The sequence below is a fragment of the Panthera uncia genome, chromosome E1, assembly GCF_023721935.1.
Source record: "Panthera uncia isolate 11264 chromosome E1, Puncia_PCG_1.0, whole genome shotgun sequence".
Taxonomy (NCBI): domain Eukaryota; kingdom Metazoa; phylum Chordata; class Mammalia; order Carnivora; family Felidae; genus Panthera; species Panthera uncia.
Genome location: NC_064814.1, coordinates 5,747,227 through 5,770,650, shown reverse-complemented (window position 1 = coordinate 5,770,650; position 23,424 = coordinate 5,747,227). Strand labels below are relative to the sequence as shown.

General features: G+C 45.5%; 1 protein-coding gene across 1 annotated transcript; it reads right to left on the bottom strand.

Moving 5' to 3' along the window:
* Positions 1-3,172: 3,172 nt before the first annotated feature.
* GRB2 (growth factor receptor bound protein 2) lies at positions 3,173-16,550 on the bottom strand. The gene is made up of 4 exons (XM_049635739.1): positions 15,888-16,550; positions 9,769-9,891; positions 6,293-6,461; positions 3,173-5,109 (listed from the first exon to the last, which is right to left on the bottom strand). The coding sequence occupies exons 1-4, from the start codon at positions 15,899-15,901 to the stop codon at positions 4,924-4,926; spliced, it is 492 nt and encodes a 163-aa protein (XP_049491696.1). The 5' UTR covers positions 15,902-16,550; the 3' UTR covers positions 3,173-4,923.
* Between the last annotated feature and the right edge of the window lie 6,874 nt (positions 16,551-23,424).

Below are 23,424 nucleotides of genomic sequence, written 5' to 3'. Positions count from 1 at the left end.
ATGGGCCAGGGATCAGACGCCCAGAGGCAGTAATGAGGGTCTTGTCCAAGCCCTTAGAGCCTCACTTCCTTGTGGAGTCATCCTGTTTCAGTGCTAGTAGGTATAGACCAGAGAGAACGCGGTCTTCCTACTCTCCAGCTGCACCCCTTACCCTAAGAGGTGAAAACAAGGGGCAGATGCATTTAAAAAACATTACTAATTGGTTTTCCTCCAAATCCTTGCTGCCTTTTCTGGCCTGGCAGGCAGGTCTGAACTTCAGAAAAAGATGGCTGGACTTCCCCCCAACCTTCTACCCTTGAAGACTCCTAAAGCAGCTGGATGTGGTGGGGGAAAGCTTTGAAGTCTGTCTCCGTCAGCAGGCTGCTAGAGCAAAATACCAGAGACTGGCGAGTCTGAGATCACAGTGCTGGCAGATTCAGTTCTTGGTGAGGGCTCTCTTCCAGGCTTGAGACGCTGCGGCCTCGCTGTTGTCTCACAAGGTGGAGAGAGAAAGCTCTGGTTATAAAGGCTCTAACCCAACATGAGGACCCCACCCCCATGACCTCACCTAATCTAATTCCCTCCCAAAGGGCCTGCCTCCTCATACCATCACACTGGGGGTTAGGGCTTCAATATTTGGATGGCGGGGGAGGGGACACCGACATTCAGTCCATGGCAAAGTTCGTAGTCCTAGCTCCGGATCCTACGAGTTGTGTAACCTTGGGCGAGTTACCCAACGCCTCAGACCTTATTTCCTCATCAATATGATGGAATACAAAGTCTGCCTCCTAGGGTTTTGGGAGAAGTGAGTAATACATAAGATGTCAAGCACGATACCAGAAATAGGGTATTTGCTCAATACAGGTTTCTCCTCTCTGTCCATCTGCGGCAGAGGCTGGCTGTCATCTTCTCCTCTCACATTTCTCATCTCACAGTTTGTGAGTTCAAGCTCTGAGTTAGGTTCTGCACTGACGGTTCGCTCTCTCCCTAGCCCCCTGCCCCTCCGCCACTCACGCTCCCACTCTCTCTCAAAATAAACTAAAAACAAAACCACCAAATGAACGCACGCTTCAAGAGCATATACAGCGTCTCCCTGTTCTTTAGTGTAAAACAGGGCTCAGGCCTGGAGAATGTGCATTTCATGGAAACATGGTGTCTTGGGGGGAATGAAAGCATTTCTAAGGCACCAGATACCATTCCATGTTCATTCTTCCCAGTTATCCAGGCGCTCTGGTGAAGCAGAGCTCCATCCACACATCGCCGAGTGTAAGCAGGTCAAGGGGGCAAGACGAGGAAAGGCAGACTTCCTGTGCCCCTGGCCTTATCTCTTTCCATGACGTCAGTGTCTGTGCCCTCAAGCACCATCTTGGAGTACCTGAAGGTGGGGTCTGGTGCTGCAGAGACTGCCTTGAAGCCCTCGATGGGAGCTGTCAGCACTGCTCCCTCTGCGATCCTGTTTGAAAATGAGCCTGTTACCAGTGAGCCAGGGCGTACTGGACCTCCTGCTGCTGCAGGGCCACCGCAGTGAGTGCAGTAGGAGGAAGTCTCAAGGCCACTTGTCCGCCTAACTCGCCTAACTCGTAGGCATCAAACGCAGCTGAGCTGTCCATGGTGCATGCCTCCCCAGGAATTACACATTCATGGTGGAAGGGGATCCAAACACCAAGAAACCTGTGACCAAACTCTGCAAAAGCATCACCGTTCCCATTAATTCCAGTGCTGTTCTGACGCAATGAGTCAAACAGAGCAAAAAGCCACAAGGAGGGTGATGGGCAGGGCCTCAAGTTCTCACTAAAATGGCCCCACTTTGGGAACAACTGCTCAGCTTCGGAGTAGCCAGCACAGGTGGTCCAGGAGACCAGCGGTCCAGTATCCACTGAGGTCATCGAAGAAATGCGAATTGAAAACTACTGCACAAGTAGGGCAGCCACAAATGAGGTAGTGTGCTGAACTGTATTTAAGAACTAGACCACGAACACGGGGCCCCTGGGTGGCTGAGTCGGTTAAGCGTCCTACTCTTGGTTTTGGCTTAGGTCATGATCTCATGGTACATGAGTTTGAACCCGGCACGGGGCTCTGCATGGACAGTGTGGAGCCTGCTTGGGATTCTCTCTCTCCCTCTGCCCCTCCCACACTCTCTCACTCTCAAAATAAATAACTTAAAAAAAAAAAAAAAAAAAAAGATTCTGTCTCCCTCCTTCTTCCTCTCCCCCACTGGCACAGTCTCCCTATCTTTTGCTCTCAAAAACAAAACACAACAACAACAAACATAAAACACACACAACACAGACCAAGAAATTCCTTGGGTTCAATTTCCATCAGGCTCTCCCCAAACAACACTTGTTTGGTCTAGGACAGCCAGCATGATGTGGTCAGACACTCCTGGTCTCACCTTGCAACAGCCAGCTGAACAGACGCTTTTTTTAGCTACTTAGCACATGGAGACTGCTTCAACACACAGCATTCTGTGCCTCTGTCCTTTATTTAAGGGAGGGAGAGAGGGGATGAGAACCAAAGAAGCCATGCTCTTTTGGTTAAGCATCTGACTTGGGCTCAGGTCATGATCTCACAGTTCGCAGGCTCAAGCCCCACATCGGGCTCTCTGCTGTCAGCAAGGAGCCTGCTTCAGATCCTCTGTTCCCCCTAATCTCTCTGCCCCTTCCCCTGCTCACGCGCTCTCAAACATAAACGTTAAAAAAAAACCCCAAAACACCAGGCATGCCTGGCTGTGCCCTCAAGCATCTCGGAGCACCCAAGGGTGGGGTCCAGGCATCCACATTGTGAACAAGCCCCCCAGGGACCCTGATGAACAGCTGAGTATGGGCATCCCTAATTCAGGGGCCCAGCAAAACCCACATGCTCCCCAAGGGGTTAGGTGAGTCAGAAAACAGGACACAGGAGTCCTGACACCGGACGTAGCTTTTAGGTTTTTACTTTAAGACGAAAGGGGGAAAAAAAGAGAAAAGATACAGAGTGAAGAATTCATTGTATGTTTATTATTCACAGTTAATCACTACCTACCAAATGCTATCCGCAGAGTTAAAGGATTAAGTACATAAGTCTTTTTATTTAAACACTGATTTTTTTTTTTAAATATATACACACAAAACTTAGTTTAGCAAGGCTTCATGATATACACCAATTCCAAAATAAAACAATCAAATGGTCCAGGTGTAGAATGCCAGAGATTCCTCTTATCATCACCAAGGAAAGGAGAAGCTACCAGAAAGGGCGTGAGGTGGCAGATGCTCCATCCAGAAGAGCAGCCGCCTCTGGGGCCTCTGAGTACTCCGGGCCGAGTCCCGCTCCATAACCAAAGTCCAGGGAAGACTCCAACCTCCAACCAATTGGAGACTTCAGAATCCAAAGGCCGTCACCAACTCCGAGCAGCCCCATTTTTTGTTGCAGGAATGGGATCAGGTGGAGAAAGTTCACAGGCACATCACTATGAGGGGCAAGCAGCTGACAAGGCGTGCAGAGAGAGCTCTGCCATGGACACGGCCTTCCTACATTTCCCACTTGTCCTTCCCCAAACAGTCCCTGCCTCACGGAGACACTTCCTTGGGGGGGGGGGGAGCAGCTATAAACACAGCCCACTGGGGACAGAGACACGAAAACCCAGCCACTTCATCAACGCTGCCCCAGTGCTCGCCTGGGCAGGTTAGGGAGGCAGCACAAACGAAGAAAGCCACGAACAGACACCTCTGTTTCAGAGCAAGAAAAATGGAAGCTCTCATTTTCTACCCCAGTGCTGGAACACAGTACAACCTGGGACAGTCACAGAGGGACGTTTTAATTTCCTTGGGCTTTCCTGTTTGGAACTTGCTGGCTCTAGGGTTTTGTGTCTGGAGGGGGTGGGGGGAGGGACGGTGGGCGCTCTGGAGTTGAGGAGGGGCAGACAACAGCCTAGATCACAAGGTCAAGGACTCTGACCCCCCTCCTCCCTAGGTTAGATCCAGTCCCATGTGGGAGAAGCTGTAACCTCTCCTCCTTCCCCGGCAGCAGGCGCCACTGCAGACCCCAGAGGGCTGACAAATATTAAAGCTGAACCTTCCAGGCTCGTGGCTGCGGACAGGCAGAAATGCCCACACCCTCCACCTGCGCTGGCCTCCTCTCCTCTACCCCACTTCCTCTCTCCCTCCCCCTACCCAGGGAGGATGATGTACACAGAGTAGGAGACAAATTGGCTGAAAAGCTCTGGACTGTCTTTAACTTATTTTAAAACAAATAAAAAAAAAAAAAACACCACTCATAAGCAACTCTTGAAATAAGGAAAAAGGCACTATGAAAAATCAACGTGCTTAATGATACCATGTGGAGAGAAAACAACATAGAAAAGAGACAAAGGTTTTCAGGTTGACTTTTCTCGGGAAGCCGTGAGGGGCCAACAGTCCTTCCTTTTGCCCTGCTCCATTTCCAACTGTGTCACAAGACGCTGGGGCTGGGGGCCGCCCCTCTGGCAGAAGGTGACCAGCAGGGGCTGCCACCCACTGCCCTCTCCTCTGTGCATCGACGAGGAGCACGACGACGGCTGTTCTTTCTTTCTTCTGTCATTCCGACTACGACAGACAGTTTGCATAGAGAAAATACCAGCCTGCTTGGTTTCTTTTCTTTTATTATTGGCATCAGCTAGGACTATATGTGGTATTAGACGTCATGCACTGATGGACAGAAGAGGAAAAGGATGAAAAAGAGGAGAAAGGAGCAGCGGTGAAAATTTGTAATAAAAACTCTTTTCTTAATTTATAGGTAAGTTTTGGCATTTTTATATCCAACACCCCCTCCCGCCCCCCCAAAGTTCCAACCAAAGTGAGAGGGTCACCAGGTGACCCAGCCAGGTGTTCTGAGCTCCCTCACGGGCTGCTGTTAAGGCAGCTCGTGGGTTTAAATCTTTTGTATGTGTTTTAAATTTTTCACTTTCTTTAAATAATCTCTTCTTGATTCTTAGACGTTCCGGTTCACAGGGGTGACGTAATTGCGGGGAAACATGCCGGTCTGCCCGTGGCAGGCCCCTTTCCACCAGTTGGGATCTGAGTTATCCATGACGTGGATAAAGTCTCCCCGACGGAATCCCAGCTCTCCATCCTCCTGGGGATCAAAGTCAAAGAGGGCCTGGACGTATGTTGGTTGCTGCAGAAGAGGGGCAGGGAAAGAGCACATGCTGGGTCTCTGCTCACAGCCAGCCCCCTGCTAGGTGGGGCTGGTCACAAGGGCGCAACAGATGTGTGTGACTCTTTATGTCTCCTGAGATGACCTCCCATTTCTCCTCCCCCTCCATTTATCCTTATAGGTCCTACATCTACTCTCGTGGGTACAGAGTACTTTCACCAAAGCCCACAACACGCCAGAACACGCTGGAGTCTATTCCGCCACGGCGGCCAGGGCACCACACCATCGAAGCAAGTACTGCTTTCTCAGGGAAGGAACTTGGGAAACAGCAATCAGGCTTTGGTTTACAACTCCAGGCTTTGAAAAGGCTTTACTTCCCATCACTTTATTGCTTATGAAGTCCTTAAGGTTTTACAGAGTCAATAGCTTAAATAAAGTAAGGTGGAGGGCCACCTGGGTGGCTCAGTCGGTTAAGTGTCCGACTCTTAATTTCTGCTTAGGTCAGTTCGAGCTCCACATCGGGCTCTGTGCTGTCCGTGCACAGCCTGCCTGGCATTCTCTCTCTGCCCCTCCCCCCCACTCACGCTCTTCAGGATAAAAACTTTAAATAAATAAATAAAACAAACAGGGGCGCCTGGGCGGCTCAGTCGGTTAAGCGTCTGACTTCAGCTCAGGTCATGATCTCATGGTTCGTGAGTTCGAGCCCGGTGTCGGGCTCTGTGCTGACAGCTCGGAGCCTGGAGCCTGCTTCGGATTCTGTGTCTCCCTCTCTCCCTGCCCCTCCCCTGCTCATGCTCTGTCTCTGTCTCAAAAATAAATAAAAACATTAAAAAAATTTGTTTTAAACAAACAAAAGTGGAGCTCCCCGTAACATAGGAATACAGGAATGAGCGTGGACTCCACTCCCTCAACAAGCGAGTTTTCCCTCCTAACTTGCTTCCAGCGATACAATATTGGACAGTGTTAAAGACCGTTTCCCTAGAGAGACATAGGTGGTAACCAGCAACGCACTGCCTCAGCCGAGGGAGCCTCTGGAAAAGGCAAAGCTATTTTGTTTCAACCACAAACCTTTAACATGAGCTAAAGGTAGTATTTTGAACAGTGAGCACAGAAGCCCTGGCGGTAACCCTGAGAAGGTACTGGCCTGCCCGAGGAGCTACTCTGAATCGCTCAAAGTGATCCCAGTCTCTCTGGTGAGGCTTACCTGCGGCACCTGTTCTATGTCCCGGAGGAATATCTGCTGGTTTCTGGACACGGATGTAGATCTGTGGTAATCTACCAGCTCATTCAAAGAGTTGAATTTCACCACCCAGAGGAAGTACTTCCCAGCTCCATCTCGGAGCACCTTGAAGTGCTGCACGTCATTCCCAAACCTGGGGGCGCAGAGAACAGGTCAGAGGGCTCTGTCCTGGCTCCCTGGGGGTCACCGGCCCATCAGATCAAGGAGGGGTCTCGTGAGGACTAGCATTCTGGCAACACTCCTCACAGGCTGAGGCACAAGAAGACTCCCTCGCTGGAGAGTTAGGACACCAAGTGCTCCTGAGAAGCCTCTAGGGGACTGATGCTTACCAGTGATGACAGGAAGTACCCTGGCCAGATAGGGAAACCCTGTCCATCAGGTCAATTCTGAAGATGTTTGTAAAACAGAAGAGAATGGCCTAACCTATGGCAGGCCTCTGCGTGCCCTGCACTGTACCACATCAAACAGAACCTCATTCAAGGCAAAGAATGTGACTTCGTTAACTTTTCAAGCAAAAAAATAATTAAAACCTTATGTGAGATTTCAAGATGACAAAAGGTGGGACAGGAAGGAGAGAGAGAGGAGGGACTGGACATACTTTCAACAACTTTCCCGGAACTGGGACAGTTTAGTCATGATTCCTGCGTAGGGATTTTAGTTCTACTCACGGGAGAAAAGCATCAGAACAAAAGAACGTAGCAGAACAGTAAGTCCAAGAGGCTTGCCTATCACCCTCTTCCATCAGCCCACAGAAGTGGGACCGCGACTGGGTGCTGACCGCCCCTGACCACAGTGCTACGTGGCTGGGAGCAGCAGCTCAGCAAGGCTCTGCCTGTCCTGCTCACTGCTGGGTCCTCAGCCCTCACCAGGTACTTGATGAACATCTGTAAATGAAGGACAGCGTCTCTTCTCTCCTTCAGTCTCAAAGGGGGAAAGAAATGGAAAAACTTCTTAAAAACCACCCAGCAGGTGGCAGCACTGGGCCTCAAGCAGGGGATTCCATGAGTTCAGAAACCGTGTTGCTATTTCATGGGAATCCCTGTGTGCCGCGAGGAAGGAGGCCACATTCAAGAGACACTTCTGACTCCACAGAAGCCACAGAAGCCTACCCCCCACCGGTGTGAGGCAGACAGTTTCTAAAAGGTGTACTGGGACCCAGACAGTGAGCTGTTACCTGCCACAGTGTTTTCCATCACTGACTCACATCTTGACAACAGAGAAACGTCTCAGAGACTGTGGATTCTTGAATCTCCTTTGAGAAGGTTTTTTTTTTCCTCAGTGTTTATTTATTCTGAGAGAGAGAGAGGGAGGGGCAGAGAGAGACGGAGAGAGAGAATCTCAAGCAGGCTCTGCACTTGCGGCACAGAGACCAATGTGGGGCTTGATCCTCTGAACCGTGAGACCATGGCCCTGCGTATCTTGAGGTGCAATTACTACCTTGATGTTTCTTGTTATCCTGTGTTTCATCATCTGTTTCCTTACGTTTTATGCTGATCTGAGTAGAAATCAAACCCTATCAAACGAGGAGGACAGGTAGTTACTCGTGGGTTAGTTCTGAGTGACGGCCACCACCATGGCAGGTGGTATGAGGTTGGAGGCCTTGATTACCAGTAAGTACTGTGCATGCTCATGCGGTAGCCACTGGCAATCTCCTGAAACCATTCCGTTTTATCAAATAAAACTTTAGGGGCGCCTGGGTGGCTCAGTCGGTTAAGCGTCCGACTTCAGCTCAGGTCACTATCTCGCGGTCTGTGAGTTCGAGCCCCCATGTCCGGCTCTGGGCTGATGGCTCAGAGCCTGGAGCCTGCTTCCGATTCTGTGTCTCCCTCTCTCTCTGCCCCTCCCCCGTTCATGCTCTCTCTCTGTCTCAAAAATAAATAAACGTTAAAAAAATTAAAAAAAACCCAAACTTTAAAGAGCCCATGCATTTACTGTTTCAAAAATAAAATTTGAAACAGATGTTATTACTACCTTCAACAACACAAACACCTAGGGGGCACCTGGGTGGCTCAGTGGGTTAAGCATCTGACTCTTGATTTCGGCTCAGGTCATGATCCCAGGGTCGTGGGATGCAGCCCCACATTGAGCTCTCAGCTGACAGCCGGAGCCTGCTTGGGATTTTCTCTGCCTCTCTCTCTCAAATAAATGAAACTTAAAAAAAAAAAAAAAAAAAAAAAAAAAAAAAAAAAAAAAAAAAGGCATTGGTAGAAGAGGAAAATTCTGATGATAATAATTAGACCCGGTTTGACTTTTTCATGTTGGGACTAAAAAAACTCACTCTATAGGACACTGATCTGTGAAGTACTGTATCACAAAAAACTGCCTCCCATACCTTCAGTGAGGAAAGGAACACAAAAATTCAGTTTAAATCTACGTTTCCAAAAATCGTACTGGTTCCTAAAATGAAACAAGATATTCAGTTGATTCTGGAAACTGAAATATCTACATTCTGTGCAAATGGCAAATAAATCGTCTTACGGGCTTCGCTTAAAACTAATCAATGTAGGGGTGCCTGGGTGGCTCAGTTGGTTAAGCATCTGACTTAAGTTCAGGTCATGATCTCATGGTTTGTGAATTCAAGTCCCATGTCGGGTTCTGTGCTGACAGCTAATAGCCTGGAGCCTGAAGGCTTAGGATTCTGTGTCTCCCTCCCTGTCTATCCCTACCCTGTTCATGCTCTGTCTCTCTCTCTCAAAAATAAATACACATTAAAAAAATTAACTTTCAAGTTTTTATTTAAATTCTAGTTAGTTAACATATAGTGTAATATTAGTTTCAGGAGAATTTAATGACTCATCACTTACATACAACACCCAGTGATCTGGGTCTGTATGTAACCTAATCACACTGTCGTATAAATGATGTATAAGTGATGTGTAAGATTCCCAGGGCAGGGGTGCCTATGATAATACATTAAATGGAAAAAGATGGAGTCAAAACACATATGGAAATGACAGTTTGATTAAAAATCCTTATTTCACAGATGAGAAGCGATTTGCTCTGAATCCTCAAGGTTCCAACTTCTAGCCTCCATGATTCCTTGAGTGGTAAAATTCCCACCTTCCCCATTCGTTCCCTGCTTTCCAGTTCCCCTTCACATTTATATCTACCACAGGGGAAAGCAAAACACCCTCAAACCCTTGTGTTAACCTTTTAAAGGTAAAGTGAGAGGCCCAGGACGGTGTAGACTCAAGCTAGGCATCACCAGCTGAACACTAGAGTCACGGGGCTCTAAACTCAGTGCTGGTAGAACTAATTTTTAAGAGGAGCCAGAAATTACTATTTTAATGTAAAACTTTCTGATTCGGTAAAACACAGTTTAGGCCTATCCTTTACCAGTTGCCAACCTTTGGTGTGTGTAGCCAGACACCCGGCCTGTGGCTTCACAATTCAGATCATCAGAGAGAGGACTCCAGGAGGCCAGAGCGGGAAGTACTTACTTGACGGAGAGGGAGAAGTCCCCAGGGGCACTCTCACTCTCTCGGATAAGAAAGGCCCCATCATGCCGCTGTTTGCTAAGCATTTCTTCTGCTTTGGCTCTGGGGATTTTGCCAAAAAACCACCTAAGGAAGGAAGACAAGCCAGTCAACATCTGCTTCCCCACAAAGAAACGGGATATCCAGCCTCCGAAATGTGAGTAACAGAACACTCCTTGCCAAAGGAAGGGGCCTCCCTCTTTACCCTCTAGTGTCAACATGCCCCACAAAGCCATTCAAGTCAGCTACTCCCTTGAGAGATGGACCATCTCCCTTCAAATGACTGTTCCCTACCCTACTCTCCAGAAAGTGACTCATAAGGCATGATCGTGGGCCACTCTTCCTATAGAGGAAGACACTTAAAGATGGGCCTCCCGGGCCAAAGCCCACTGGGCTCCCTACTGACTCATCAGCAGGGCACTGGGGAAAGCCCGGGTCTGTCAATATGAAGCACGGAAGAACCACATAAGGAGAGACAGGCCTCTACTTGCAGCCATTTGCCAAGGTCACGGTTTTGCTACAGTGGGATTAAGGGAAATGGAGGTAGGAAACCGGAAGGCCCAGAAACTCGAGACAGGGCTACTTCTTGTAATGGCCCAAGGCAAAGAGAGTCAGGCTCTGAGAGAGCAGCCTCTGCTATCACAAAGGCTGGCACTCCTCTTGAGGCCCCGCTCTCTGCCATCACTGCTCAGAGTTGGCCTCTAGGAACCATCAGGAACATTATAATTTATCCTATGCAGAGGCAGCTAGTGGCAAAATTCAGCTTTTCATTTGGAGGTTACAGATTCTTCTGCTCTCAATGCTAATTCACCTTGGCCACAAGAAAAAGTGGGTGAATTCATGCAAAACTATGGGAGTATCTGGCCTGTGGAGGAGGAGGAGGAGGAGGAGGAGGAGGAGGAGGAGGAGGACGACGACGACCACCACCACCACCACCGGTGAAAAGAGCTTAAAGTCATAGCTGCCTATTTCACACAAAAACCATTACTAATTAGGATGAGTGAACTGTGAAAACAATACTCTTTTCAAATTTGTCTTTAACGTGTTATTATTTTAAAAAGCAATGATGGGGGGCCTGGGTGGCTCAATCAGTTAAGTATCCAACTCCTGATTCCGGCTAAGGTCATGGATCTCACAGTTTGGGAGATCAAGCGCCATGCTGACGGTGTGGAGGTGTGGAGCCTACTTGGGATATTCTCTCTCTCTCTCTGCCCCTCCCTGGCTCGCTTTCTCTCTCAAAATAAACAAACACACATTTAAAAAAATAAAAAGCAATGGTATTACTTAGAGCTAATAAAGATCTATCTGCTTCATCAGACTCTTTACATGGTACTTTGGAAGTCTGTTTATATATACAAGCTGTAATAACAAAGGTACCAAAAAGTCCGTTAAACTAATAAATCTAACTTCTACCTTACAAGTACGGAATCTCTAAAGTAACAGACTAAAAAAATTTTTTTTAATGTTTTTATTTATTTTTGAGACAGAGAGGGACAGAGCATGAGCAGGGGAGGGGCAGAGAGAGAGGAAGACACAGAACCTGAAGCAGGCTCCAGGCTCTGAGCTGTCAGCACAGAGCCCGACACGGGGCTCAAACTCACGGACTGTGAGAACATGACCCGAGCTGAAGTCAGACGCTTAACCGACTGAGCCACCCAGGCGCCCCTCTAAAGTAACATACTATACTGATATTCAAACAGAGTGAGCTGCTAGGGAAGATATGTTCAGAAGCTGCTATTAGCTGGATTCACCTTTAAACACTCCTAAACCTACCTTCCTGTGTCTTCCTCATGTTGAGTACTATAATGCCAGGTTGCTGAGGAGCTGCTACGAGCTAGCTTCTGGCTCCTACAAGTAACTCAAGGGTAAGTCCTCCAGGCCTGGAAGTCAGGCCGCACGAGAGACGTCACATATTAATACAACAGAATGATCTCCAACTATGAAAGGGCAGCTGACTGTACTGAGACCATTAACACATTTTCTATTTCAATCTCTAGTGCTTTCAAATGTGGGATGCACTTGCAGGCAGTAAGCATCTGACTCGGGGCTGGGGGGGGGGGGTCACTCAACAGCCGCTCTCTCTTCCTCCTAATCCCCCACATCTTCCCACCAAGCAGATATTGTCCCTTCTCCTCCCGTTTTAAAGTATAAATAATATGAATTTTAAAATAGCATAGATATTCGTCGAGTAAAAATAAAAAGCAAGACTTCCCTCAAAGTCCCCACAGCAGCAACTGTCAGCAGTTATGGGGGGTCGATTTTAGACCCTTGCTTCCGACGCACAAATTCGTAGATCTGGCCAGTGTCTTCCTGCCCCAGCTTAAAACTAACTCAGTTTTGTTTTCAGTTAAAAAAGATAAACTTGGGCCACCTGGGTGGCTCAGTCGGTTGAGCGTCCAACTTCAGCTCAGGTCATGATCTCGTAGTTGACGAGTTCGAGCCCCACATCAGGCTCTGTGCTGACAGCTCAGAGCCTGGAGCCTGTTTCAGATTCTGTGTCTCCTTCTCTCTCTGACCCTCCCCCATTCATGCTCTGTCTCTGTCTCAAAAACAAATAAACGGGGGCACCTGGATGGCTCAGTTGGTTAAGCGTCCGACTTCAGCTCAGGTCACGATCTCGCGGTCCGTGAGTTCGAGCCCCGCGTTGGGCTCTGGGCTGATGGCTCGGAGCCTGGAGCCTGCTTCCAATTCTGTGTCTCCCTCTCTCTCTACCCCTCCCCTGTTCATGCTCTGTCTCGCTCTCTCTCAAAAATAAATAAATGTTAAAAAAAAAATAATTTTAAAAAAAGGATAAACTGTAGTGAAATAAAGTACTCTGTATTGGGATTTTTACAAAGTAAACACACTCATTATAAGCACCCAGATGGAAAAACAGAAAATTAGCTGGAGACCATTTTACACTTCTTTTGTATCTGCTTCCGTTTTTACTAAACTAACTCTCTCTCTCTCTCTGTCTCTGTCTCCCCAGTTAACGACATTTAAATAGTGACACGTATATGTAACAACATGACTACGGTCACAATCTTTTAAATCTTTCAAAGTTGGGTTTATACTCTGACACAAATAGCAAAGGAGAAAGCTAACAAGAGGAAGTGGCTCATGTCCAATTTAATTCTTTACTATACCCCACAGGCTCCCATCCACATGCACTCAGTGTGAAAAGCACGGATCTGGATCCACCCCCAGTATGTACACAACCCGTGCTGCAACACTTCTGCCACCAATCACTTGGTAGTCTGTTTAATTTGTTAACCTGAATGCTGTATTAGAACGTACTCCATTTGAAACTTCCCTCCTCCTAACAAAAACTAAAGGTAGGGGGACAACAGGAAGGAGGGGAGAGGGAAGGGGGGCTTAATCCCCTGTGCTCTCCCACAGCTATGGGAGCGACGTGGACCCTGTACCTATGGATGACCAGTCAGAGCAGTCCTGAACAGAATACGTGTCCATGAGGCCAACTGCTGCAAAGACCCATGGCCACAGTCTGTTCAGCAATATGGTTTCCTTGTTCTGAGCCTGCAGTGGAGAAGCACTGCCCGCATTTCAGCCAGAGGCTGCAAAGACCACAACCATGGAGGCTGTCCTGGATGCTTCCCGACAGATTATTATTCCAGAGTTCTTTAGGGTCCTTGAAAAGGGACAAGGCAGGATAGGGACTCTTCCTCAAGGGCTAAACCATCAACTGCGCAATGGGGCAGTAACTTGTACCTTCTGAGGAAGGAGGCCTTTCTTGTGTTTTCCCAACAGTTGGATTCTAAACGCCTACATTACCTCCAACAATTTGAAGAAAAACAAGGATTTAGAGCCACTGGCATTTTATTTAATATAAAAGTTGCAGTATGATATTCTGCTGAATTCCCTTTCAGCACGGAAATATGGAAATGAAAAGGAACTGAAGTTTACTTTGTTATGACTGGATTGAATGCAGGAGTCAGCAAATTAAAATTATGGCCCTCAGCCCAAATATGCCCAGTTTTTATATGGCCCACAATCTAAGACTTTGACAAATTTTTAAACGGTTATTTAAAAAAAATTCGAAATATGTGACATGGCAGATATCGCAAATAGTTCTCAAAGTCTACAATATTTATCATCTGGTCCTTTACACAGAGTTTAGCCAACCTTTGATCTATTTTGAGGATAACTGAAAGAACAGATGTGTACAGACTACCTGGCTTATACGGACCGAGGGAGCTCCCACTGTGTGATCTAAGGAGTCCCCCCCACTCCCGGTAACCACTACCCAACTGCTTTTCCCCATGGAGTGCATCCCATGATGCTGTCCATGGAAAGTTCACACAGCCCCCAAAGCAAATACTGACACTAAATGGTTACAAGGATGCAAAGCTGTCCTTAGTATACTTTCCAGGACATCTGTACTAGTCTTGTGTTCATCTTCTGGAGTTTTTTGGTTACCATTTGTGCCTATGTTTTAGTGACCTGGGCATGGCTGTTCGTAAACCCCTGATCTAATATTATGGGGACTTCAAATAAGGAGTATTAGTAATCCACTGACAGGGGTCCAGGAATCTCTTTCACAGACACCTTTGGAAGTATTTTTTTTTTTTTAATGCCTACTCAAAAAAAAAAAAAGATAGCATTTGGCTCTTATTTATTTGAGACAGAGACAGACAGAGAGAGGAAGTGCACATGTGGAAGGGCCAGAGAGAGAGAGAGAGAGAGAGAGAGAGAAGTGAGGTTCACCTGGGGCTTGTGTTTTTACCCAGAGCAGGGCACAAAGCTCACCCGATGTGGGACTCAAACTCACCAACTGTGAGATCATGACCTGAGCCAAAGTCAGATGCTTAAAGACTGAGCCACCCAGGCACCCAGCATTTGGCTTGTACTTGACTGCCAGTGGTGGTCACCTCTGAAAGGGGTATGTGTGTAGAGAGAAACTCATGTACTCTAGAGTTTCCTACAATGTCTTTTATAATGAGAACTAAATTTATAAGTTACTGAAATTATAGCAGTGAAATAAAAATAGCTTCCCTAATTTCTAGGATAAAGAGAAATGAACTAGATGATCTTAAGGGCCCCTTCGGGCTCTGTGACACCGAGCCGGGTGTGTGATTAGATGGGGTAAGATCTTCGCTCTAGTGCTTGGGAGAGGAAAGAAATGACGGGCACCCATGAGAGCAGTGACAGTGAAGGAGAGGGACAGTTGGGCTGCTATTCAAGGTGGGTCAAGTCATCTAAAGGGCTTCTTATCATTCTGTGTTAACCGAAGTAGACACAACTGACTCCTCCCTCGTGTCTCAATGGCACGCTAGTCTGAGTACGAAGCCTCAATTCCCACCGATGTACAAGGAATGGAAGAGACTGCTTCTGAGGGAGGAGCAGGGCCAGTGAAGGAGATGGTGGGTGAGGGTGGGAAGGCTGTGGTCTATATGGGCTCCCAGGGTCCCACCATGTCACCTACCAGTATAAACTGGGTGGGGGAGGGGACGTTCCTAGGGAGAAAAAGAGAAAAAAATTCACTGCTCTCAAGAGCCTGGAGTAGGGAGATTATTTTGTTTTCTCTAACGCAGGAACACTGAGTGGTAGGCAAGGGTAGTGATACTAAGCATTTTCTGAAAACCTATTATACTGCCAAGCATTGTGCTCTGGGGATACAAAGATTATTAAGATAAAGTCCTATAGGGTAATCAAATGTATCAACAAGACCCTGTGGTAAGTACCCTTTCTAAAACTCAAAACATGTAGAATTATGAAACACTTCTGGCCCCAGGGGTTTTGTGAAAAAGAATCCTGGAGTGGCATTACTGTTGTTTTATTATTTGAAGATCACAGACAGTATCAATCCAAAATGTGTACTATTATTATGTAATAGTATATAAACTACTGTTTCAAAAATGAAACAATTGCTTCATTAAAGATAACCAGCAACTATTATCAGTCTAAAACATACTACTATTGAGTATTATCATTACATACTATTAACATGCAAAATCAACATGCTTTGTTAATTTTCTGGGAAGATAAAAAATACGACTATTATCTCTAGGATCTCAATTTTAAAAACATTCTTTGAAATGAGCAGATGGGTCTGACCCTTGGAAGACTAGCAGAGCCCAACTTACGGATGTGGTTTCATTTCTATGTAATTCTTGGGAATGAAGCCATCTTTCCCATTGAGCTCTGCCTTGTACCAGTTCTGATCACATTCTTCATTTAAAACCTGAAAAGAAAGAAAACAAGGGGGAAAAAAAATCAATCATTTCCTTTTTTTTTTTTTTCCTCCTTATCATTCTTAAAAAGGCAGCCACTAAGACAATGCATGTTGCCATTTAGGTTTGTTTGTATAAGGTGTTATTTGAAGTATGATCAGTTACATGGACGTAAAACTTCACGTAAATTCAGAAAACCAACGTTATTGCCACTTCTTATATATTCTAGTTAAAAAAAAAAAAAGAAACGGTCTCTGAAAATGAGAGTCTGGGGCCCCCAAACATCTAGCATTAACCCCTAGATGCAGATGGGAGAATGAGAGGGGAAAGTACCAGTTTGGGAAAGGAGATTCTGGACAACAGCAGGCATTGATGCTGGAGAATGAAGGGAGCCCTACAGGGATGCTCTCTAGGAAAGCAGGCAGAACAGCAGAATGGAGAAGCAGCAGCAAAGAACTTCAAGACTTCTCTAGAACCCATCTCCAGAATCACAGATCCAATCCCAGGTCAGCCACCAAACAGGTGTGTCATGTATGTACATCCTTGTGTCCTCATACATGAATCGTTTTTTAATGAAAAAGCACAGCAAATCCCACTTCACTCACCCTCAAGGCCACAATGCATTTGAGTTAGAAAATGCTGGAAGCACACCACCCAGCCCAATTCAGGGGGAAGATCCAGAGCCCATAAAACCGAAACACGGCATTTAGAGAATGACTGAAAACATCCTCTACAAATGTGACATGACTACCCAAGGTTATGAGCTAGTGAATCACACATTGATTTTCAGTTCCCAAACTGTTCCTTGAGAGTTTACATGGATAGGCTGGACCATGATACTGCATGACAGTATAAGGAGCAGAAGAGAACAGATAGAGTAGAAAAGCCACCTCTGAATTCTAGATTTCTAACAAAAGGTAAAGAGAAGGCATTTTAATGACTTAAAAGAGAAAATAGAAACATGAACCCAACTCCAAAATGCTGAACACAAGAAAAGGTAGATGGACCAGCAGAGTGGCAGTTAGCCTATACTATACAACAAAGTTCTGTAAAGAAATTTTTTTTAATTAAAAAAATGTTTTTTAAAGTTTATTTTTTCTTTAAGTAATCTCTACATCCAATGTGGGGTTTTAACTCGTAACTGCAAGATCAAGAGTCACATGCTCTTTAAAAAAAAAAAAAATTTTTTTTTAACATTTATTTTTGAGACAGAGAGAGACAGAGCATGAACAGGGGAGGGTCAGAGAGAGAGGGAGACACAGAATCTGAAACAGGCTCCAGGCTCTGAGCTGTCAGCACAGAGCCCGACGTGGGGCTCGAACTCACGGACCGCGAGATCACGACCTGAGCTGAAGTCGGACGCTCAACCAACTGAGCCATCCAGGCGCCCCAAGAAAGCTGGTAAAATTCTTTACAAAATGATTTATTCAAGGGGTGCCTGGGTGGCTCAGTCGGTTGAACATCCGACTCTTGATTTCGGCTCAGGTCATGATCCCAGGGTTGTAGGACTGAACCCCGTGTTAAGGCTCTGCGCTGAGCACGGAGCCTGCTTTAAGATATTCTCATTCTTATTCCCTCTGTCTCCTCTCTCACTCCCTCTGCTGCTCTCTCACACTCTTTCTCTAAAAATAAAATAAATCTTAAAAAAAAAAAAAAAGATTCTCTCTCTGCCCCCTCTCTTGCTCGTGCATGCTCTCTCTAAAAAATAAAAACCACAACCAAAACACCAAATGATTTATTCAAGATGCTGAACGATGCTGTACTCATTATCAAATTAGAACTCAGACTGCTCAGAGTGCATGATGTGTAGGTACAGATGGTCCCTGACCTATAATGGTTCGACTGATGAATTTTTGGCATTACGATGGTGTGAAAGTGACACATTCAGGAAAAAACTGTACTTCAAATTTTGAATTGTGATAGTTTCCTGGGCTAGCAATACATGGTCCTATTCTCTTTTGTGATGTGCAGCAGCTGAAGCTCCCAGTCAGCCATGCAAGCCTGAGGGTCACTAATTAATGCACTGACAGCCATTCTGTACCCATTCAGCCACTCTGGTTTTCAAGTTTTGTTTTTGTTTTTATTGAAGTAATCTCTACACCCCACGTGTGACTCGAACGAAACAATCCTGAGATCAAGAGTAGCACGTTCTTCTGAATGAGCCAGCCAGACACACCCAGCCATTGTTTCTCACTCTCAGTACGGTTTGCAATAAATGATGTGAAACGATCTGCACTTTATTATGGAAATAGGCTTTGTGTTACATGATTTTGCCCAAGTAGAGGTTAGTGTTTCGAGCACAATGAAAGTAGTCTGGATGAAGCTATGATGTTTTCGTAGGTGAGGGGTATATTAAAGGCATTTTTGATTTGTGATAGTTGTAAGTTGAGGAAGACGGGACTGACATTCCAAAGTAAGACACAACTTTAGCCAGGTCAGCTACCCAACAAACAGCCAAGCTGCATCAGCAACAGCTCTAAGCAAATTCACTCCTGAACAGAAGTTACAACCTGACGCGTTCTACAGTCCTGGTGCTGATCTGTGACGCTTGCCAGCCTCTGGCTCTAGGTGTCAGATAGTTTCAGCGGGCAGGCTAAGAGGGCAAATCCCGCAAGAGTTAATGAATGTGAATAGCTCTAAAAAACCAGCTACTGGTAAATCCCAGCAGTTTCAGCGATGAAAACTTTTGATTACTGTTTTCCCTTTTAAACCAATCATTAAGTTTTATTAAATACTGCAACGTTACAAACCAATACATGTAAAATACATTCATAATTTTGAAATCTGCATTTTAAAGACCATGAACTGTGGCAGCAGCCAGCAGTTATTCTGTTGCTAGCCCCGTCACACAGCCCATACTGAGGATAAGTGTTCCCAAGGTGCTCCCTGCCATGATAGCGCTGGCATCCCTGAACAGTGAGGTCACTCTACCAGTGTCACCCAAGATGCAGTGACCTCGGGTGGAAGCCCATAACATGCCGGTGTCACAGAAGATTCAACAGCATGAGGGTGAAGGAGCGATTTCAGAAGTTGCTTAAGGGAGCGCCTGGGTGCCTCAGTGGGTTAAACGTCCAATGGACTCTTGATTTCGGCTCAGGTCATGATCTCACAGTTCATGAGATCGAGCCCCATACGGGGCTCTGCGCTGACAGCGTGGAGCCTGCCTGGGATTCTCTCTCTCCCGCCCTCTCTGCCCTTACCCTGCTCACATGTGCACTCTCTCTTACTCAAAATAAACACTAAAAAAAAAAAAAAAAAAAAAAAAAAAGAAGGCAGTATTCTGTTATCTACCAAAAAGAAGAGCTTATAGAAAAATGTGGCCCAGTAATTACCTAATTAATAATATCAGTAATAAACCTGTAGGCCTATGAATAAGAGTTTTTCAAAATGTCTTTAAAATTCCTGAAATGATGCATTCTCTACCTTAAAGATTTCTTGGAAAAAGAGGAGAATCAGGCTGACAAGGAGGGGGCTCTGGCCCATTTGGGCATCAAAACAGAATAAGGTAATCTGCCGGAAAAGGACCAGTTTTAATTTGTGACCAATAACCTCGCAGAAGAGGATAACTATGTTACACACCAGTTCATATAGCTGCACATTCTTATCACCTTTACTAAGGGCAACCCCCCTGAAGAATGCTCCCCCCTAACAAAAGAATTTATGGGACAACTCTCAGACTTGGCAGCAATTTAGAACTACGGTTTTTTCTGCAAAACAAAATTATTACTTAGTGTTTAGTATGATTTTCTCCCCAGGAAGGCAGGGAAATATGGAATTGATGCACTTAGATTATTTTTAATGTATGTGAATAGTTAAAATTTTTGGTTTTCTGGAACATTCTATCACCTTGAATATCACTTTACCAGAAAGTCAAAATGTTGCTGTGCATGCCTCTAAACTTCTCTACTCTAGAACTTAGAAGACTGGTTTCTAAGTGCCTGGAGGCACAGCTCAGGAGAAACAGTGTATCTGCCAGCCCGGGCCACCCTGGGAGGCACGGACCAGGTCTTCCCACCCAGCGGCTTCACTGGTACCTCAGCACGACAGGCAAGCCTGCAGCTGGGATGATGGAACACATATTTACAAACTAAGTTTTATTTACACATCTAAATGCTTAAAACAGCAAAGGACACAAAATAACTGAAGTGAGTCCACAGTGGAGCAGACAAGGGGACCAGAACCATATGGGGAGGAGTCTGCACCTGTAAAGACTGGGTTTAACTTCCTAAGGATTTACATGAACACTCGCATCCTTCGCTAGCAATTTAAAAGGCCTGATCAGAGTTCTGAGAATGAGGAAGCGCCCCTCTCACCACTCGCCACGATGGAAGGCAAGCGCATTCACTCGTTCCCTCTTAAAGAAAATAGATGGTGGAGTTCAACAACCAAATCTTCAATCAGTCTTGAACATTCCAAGGAATATTTTCAGCTTTTACCTCACAGCTGCAGGTTCTATTAACTCTCATAATCCCTCAGATTATGACTCTGCAGCCACACAAAACACTCTAGTTTAACAGAAGCAAACTGATCGAGAGAGGAGATTACAAAAGGAGGAAGTGACAAGTTTCAGTGACTTTTCTTCTTCTTTTTCTTCTTTTTTTTTGGCACAAAGATTGAAAATAATGTCAGAACGAAATCAGAAAGACACCTAAAAGATGAGGAATGATGTGAGGTTTATACAGGACACCTAAAACCATTCCAGTCCACGGAAGGGGACATAACAGGGGCTTTCGAGGTGTCGTTAATGTTCTGTTTCTTGACTGTATGCTGGCTACCTGGGTATGTTTGGTTTGTGAGAATTCACTCAACTGGGTACTTAGGACATATGAACTTTTCTGTATGCATATCATACTTCAACTAAAAGAAATACTCGGTGTCTGACTGGCTCACTCAGTACAGCATGGGAGACTCTTGACACTGGGGTCATCGGATTGAGCCCCATGTGGCGGGTAGAGTTCACTTAATTAAGAAAAAATAGTGAGAAATCTTTCAGTCAAGAGAACAGAGTCCTATTCTGGTCCAATTCACACATCAGAAAATCACACCAGGGCTTCCTCATACACTTTGGGCACAAACTTCTCACCCCCAAAATACACAGGGAAGCAGAAAACAACACAGCGAGACTCCAGAAACTCCCACAGTCATAGCTTACTATCACTACTCTATGAAAAAAATTTTCTCAGAAATACAGCTTTCTTCACCACGTGGTTCTACGTTTCTCCATTATGTGATTTTGATACTATTCATTGCTGCCCTCACCCCCCATCTGACACCATTCTTAAAGCAATGCAAATTTCCATTTATACCAAGTCAAAGCTTTCCAAGTGGAAGGAGGAGGTGGAGGGATGGGGAGAGAGGGCAAAGGGAAAGGGAGGTCAGGTCAAAAATTTCAGTCTCAGGCCTCTTAGGATCCACCTGATCTGGATTCAAGGGGCTGAACACATGAGTTCAAATTCCAGTCTCACCAGTGAACTATGTGGTCTTGGGCAAATGACCTGTTCTCTAATTTTGGTTTCCCCACCTGTAAAGTGGTGGTAACACCTACACCTCCCGGGGTTACTGAGGTGATTCATGAGAAAATGTGATAAACAGTGTAGCAATCAGTACAGAGCTACATTTCAGCTGTCTTAGTGGACAAATTTCACAACAGTTAACTCTGCCTTACACATGAGCAGCATCAGATCATAGAAAAGGTGGAAATCCTGGGGGGACTGAATTTTGTCTCTACTAAATTTCATGTAATGCTGTTCGTGGGCACCAGCAGGACACATAGAGCGCAGGGATTCTTGTTTTATTCTGAAAACACACAAATACAAGACTCTGGGCTTACTTCAAAAAAGATTTTAAATGCGGAGTTCAAGGGTTACAATAACAGCTAATTCTTTTCCCCCATCTCTTCTATACCAATATTGGAAGACAAGAACTGTACTCAACTTTCTATACAAATTATGGAAAAAGGTATCTTTTAGGAAAATGATAGATAAGTATTTTGTTTATAGACTGCTAGTTTAGATTGTAATTTGAAATATGGGGCTATTCTCCTGCCTGAACATATTCAGTTTTTTGTAAATAAACAACAAAAAACATGATTTTTAAAAAATAGGTATGTAGTGCAGTTATGGAACAGTAGGCCAATCCAGAGTTGTATCAATTCACAGAGCAACTTATGTAAGAGCACTTGTGCATGAAAGACAGGAACAATTGCATATTTAGGCTCTTACACATAAGGTCCCCAAAATACCACTTCTATATGATCCTTGCATCATGGAAATTCAACAAAAGCCAGTGAGTTTCCTCTGCTCTTCAAAGGTCAATCAATGCTACAGGAACAATACTAAAAAACTGCCATGATGTGAAGACAGATTTCAAGAATCTGGTCATCATATTAACCTGAAGTTCTTAGAAAAGGGAGAACACACACACACACACGATGCACATACACGCTTTTAAAAGGCTTGAACCCCTAAAAAATTTGACAGGGTCCTGGCTAGGGTAACTGCATTGGGACAGCCACTTAAAAATCAGTTGTGTTCAGGGGCTCCTGGGTGGCTCAGTCGGTTAAGTGTCCAACTTTGGCTCAGATCACGATCTCATGGTTCATGGGTTCGAGCCCCGTGTGGGGCTCTGTGCTGACAGCTCAGAGCCTGCACCCTGCTTCAGGTTCTGTCTCCGGCTCTCTCTGCCCCTCCCCCACTCGTGCTCTGTCTCTAAAATAAACGTTAAAAAAGAATTTTGTTTTTAAATCAGTTGTCTTCAGCTGTCTGTTGAGTATTTTATTGGAAACTCCTAGAATGCTCTTCAACTTTAGACTCCCATTGCATGGATTATGGATTCGGTCTCAGACTTGCACTGATTCACTGCTAACACTTGAGATAAGTGCTTTGCAATCACCACTCCGTCTGTTACGGGTTTTGTCAATGTGAAAACATCTCAGTTAGGCTGGCTGCTCTACTGTGCCAAATCACGAAAAACACCCACACTGTAGATAAGCTATTCAGCTTTTAATGATGAGATGACCAACTTAAAGGCAGTTTAATAATTAAGGTTCCTGGTCCCACAGAAACCTTCAATTGTTTACCCAAGCACACTCAGAGCAACAGTTCTCCAAGTTCAGCCACCAGGTCGGTCTCCAGGCTGAAGGACTACAGCTCCTTTCAACACTTGCCGGGGAACCTATGGCCCAGTCAAGACACCTGACAGGCAGTCGGCCTTTAGAGACCAGAAAGTTGAGAAAAAACGAAATGCATTTATGAAGTTTTGTGTGTAAACATCAAACTATACCGTTTTATTTATTAAATGGTTGAAAGAGGGGTCCCTGTCTGCCTCAGTCAGCTGAGTCTGCAACTCTGGATCTCAGGGTCATGAGTTCAAGCCCTACATGGGGCGTAGAGCTTACTTAAAAATAAATAAATAAATGGTTTAAAGAAAGCCTATTCAGGGGCGCCTGGGT